The sequence below is a fragment of the Panthera tigris genome, chromosome B3 (genome assembly GCF_018350195.1).
Source record: "Panthera tigris isolate Pti1 chromosome B3, P.tigris_Pti1_mat1.1, whole genome shotgun sequence".
Taxonomy (NCBI): domain Eukaryota; kingdom Metazoa; phylum Chordata; class Mammalia; order Carnivora; family Felidae; genus Panthera; species Panthera tigris.
The window spans coordinates 64,532,128-64,535,039 of record NC_056665.1 but is presented as its reverse complement, the minus strand read 5'-3'; the positions used below and the strand labels follow the sequence as shown (position 1 = coordinate 64,535,039).

The 2,912-nt window shown below is 40.3% G+C and overlaps 1 protein-coding gene across 1 annotated transcript; it reads left to right on the top strand.

The window, feature by feature from the left end:
* The first annotated feature begins 666 nt into the window (after nucleotides 1-666).
* LOC102968471 (cytochrome c oxidase subunit NDUFA4-like) lies at nucleotides 667-1,036 on the top strand. The gene has a single exon (XM_042987721.1). It carries the CDS (start codon nucleotides 716-718, stop codon nucleotides 962-964), a length of 249 nt encoding a protein of 82 aa, XP_042843655.1. The 5' UTR covers nucleotides 667-715; the 3' UTR covers nucleotides 965-1,036.
* The last annotated feature ends 1,876 nt before the right edge of the window (nucleotides 1,037-2,912 follow it).

Genomic DNA, 2,912 nt, shown 5'->3' with positions numbered 1-2,912 from the left:
TCATTCAAGTGATGTGTCACGGACAAGTACTCTACAGTCACACCAAAGAGCTCCTCATACCGACTCAAGGAGAATATTCCTCAGACTGACTGTTTTATAGAAAGTGCTTGGCTGAGTTAGGGGCTTACTTTCAAGAGTTTGAGGCTTTTGAACACATTCTAAGTTGCTCTATTTTCTATAAGGGCCCTTGGTCAATTTTCAAAGAGGCAATATCACATAGCAACTGCGAACTCAAGACACTCAAGAGACAGGCTGCCAGATTCGTATTCCAGCTCCTCCACTTACTATCTGGTGACCTAAGGAGAGTTACAGAACCGCTCTGTGCCTCAATTTTACCATCTGTAAAATGGGGATGGAGGTAGTTGGGAGAATTAACTACAACTGGCAATTTTTTTAAGCACTTAAAACAGTGCCTGGCACATAGTATGACATATAAATTAAATAAAAATTAACTACTGTTATATTTTGCTGTCCCCTAAACCATTGATTAATCAAAATTACAACATCCACAACATATTTAGATCCTTCCTCAAAGCATTACTGTTCTCTTTATTTGATATTTTGTGCCAATTTTGGTAAAAGATATTTTATTATAAAAGTAAGCAAATACGGGTGACTTTGGACGTCCGTTCATGCTAGGTGCAGGGACTACTTAGTGCAGGGCCTTGCAGTTTTGATCTTTTCTTCTCCCGGAGCCGAGGGCTCTGCTGCAGTCATGTTACGCCAGATCTTCAGTCAGGCCAAGAAGCATCCGAGCTTGATCCCCCTCTTCATATTTATTGGAGCGGGAGGTACTGGAGCAGCACTATATGTCTTGCCCCTGGCGTTGTTCAATCCAGATGTCAATTGTGATAGGAAGAATAACCCAGAACGGTGGAACAAACTGGGTCCCAATGATCAATACAAGTTCTACTCAGTGAATGTAAATTATAGCAAACTGAAGAAAGAAGGTCCAGGCTTCTAAATGAAATGTTTCACTACAAAGCTGCTTAGAATGAAGGTTCTCCAGAGGCCATCCGCGCAATTTTCCACTTATCCAGGAAATAGTTCCCCTCTGAATGCACGAAGTCATGTTGATGTATTGTGTTGGGGTTTACGCGAATAAATATCTGAAACTTGAAAAAAAAAAAGCAAATATGCTAAAAATTGAGAAGAAAATATGCACATATTATTACTTAATTTATCATAAAAATAGCTATAATAACTTCCTGAATTCATCCTATAAAATTTCATGCATTTAGCTGAAGACAGTAAGAGGTATTGAGGAAAGTGCTTATCTTCTGTCTTCATTGTTTCCTAAGAAGTTACTAAACCTGAGGTCATTATTTTTTATACAAAAGAGAATCTCTCATACTTCTGGAAAATTTCAAAACACTGCCAACATGTTTTCTGATCATCCCTACTTCCTGTGGTGGGGTTTAAAAACCACGCCAACTTTCATAACTGCTGAGATTTACAGAGTGAAGCCTCATCTGATAATCTTGCAAAAATGGATAGGCAGTACTTCTCTTCCTTTTCTAAATGCCACATATGCCAGCTTTTACAAATGTTAAAAAAATTCCCAGTCAGCCCCACGCTGCTTCCAAGCAGGTGCAAGCGCTGTTTCTCAGCTCCATCTCCAGGGTAGCCTGGGAAATCCCTCTTCCCTGACGATCTCCCCTAGATCTACTTAATCAAGCCTGGAATCTGTTTTACTGGAGAACGAAAAAGTTTTACCCTCAGCCTCCCAGGTCCTGACTAGCCTCTCTGGTATCTAAATAATGAACAGTGGAAAAGAATGGGTGGATAAAAATAAAATTTTTCTTTACCTAAAATGATCAAGAGCTGGGATGTAATTAAAAGCTGGCCTTAACAAGTTTTCCAGAATTAGCAATTTTGAAAGGTTTTTGAAGAGAAGAAAATACTGTGATATTAAATTCACCCTGGAACATAGCTTGATTTTTTTCAAAAGCCCATGTCGTACTTGATGACTGTCCCCAGGAAGAGTGGTCATTGTCTAATAGAATCAAGAAGTATGGACAATAATACTATAACCGAGTCATTTATAGCATCCTTTTAAAGTTGCTTTTTAAATTAGTTTTGTCGTTGTTAATTTGCCATTTGCCTCAAGTTGAGGAGAGAAACAGATTCCACTTATTAGAAGACTCTATTTTTTCTGATTTCGTGTTGTTCATCTTGCCCTTTAAAAATATCTTTTTAAATTTTATGTAGCTCAGTTTGCCCTTTTTGTATAGTACAATGTGCTGAACTCCAGTTTATGGATGTGTTAATAGGCATAGGCAAGCCAATAATAATTCCTTTGTAAAATTGCAAAAATAACTTCTGAAAGTCCAACCAGATCCCACTATTAGAAGCAGAGAGCACATTTGAGTCAAAGTCCTCTTGCTCAGAAACCCCGTTGTTGCCATGGGAAGACTGTGAAAATGCTCAAATGTGGGCATGCTGTAATTAGAAGCAAACCGTGGGCTTTATGGGGCCTGTCACGATGTTTCTAGGAAGCTCCTTCTGCGTTGGCTCAGTAAGACATCCTTTTCCTACCATCATGACTCACTTGTGACTTCCAAGGCTCCCCCCCTCCTCCTCCTAACTCACCCCCCACTTGTTCTGGGTGGAAGAATGCCCGGATGCTCCAGAGGCAGATAAGTAGGCGGGTGTCCAGTCCACTAATGAGTGCACACTTCTAGGCATTGTAGAAATGAGGTAAAGGGTTTTTGCTGGGCATATTCAGAGCTAATGATGTGATGGGTCTATGTTAATCATGCACCAGGAGACTCACTTCTTTGGCTACTCTAGCCCACTCACTAATCCATCCAAGCCTGCTTATTCCTCCGTCCTTTCTTCCTGTCAGGAAAGCATGTGCAAGTTCTCCACCAAACGATGAATCTCTGCTCCTGGGGGAATCTACGAGTCAG

Coding starts and splice junctions, on each gene's coding strand:
- LOC102968471 (XM_042987721.1), top strand. CDS start 716: ATGTTACGCCAGATCTTCAGTCAGGCCAAGAAGCATCCGAGCTTGATC.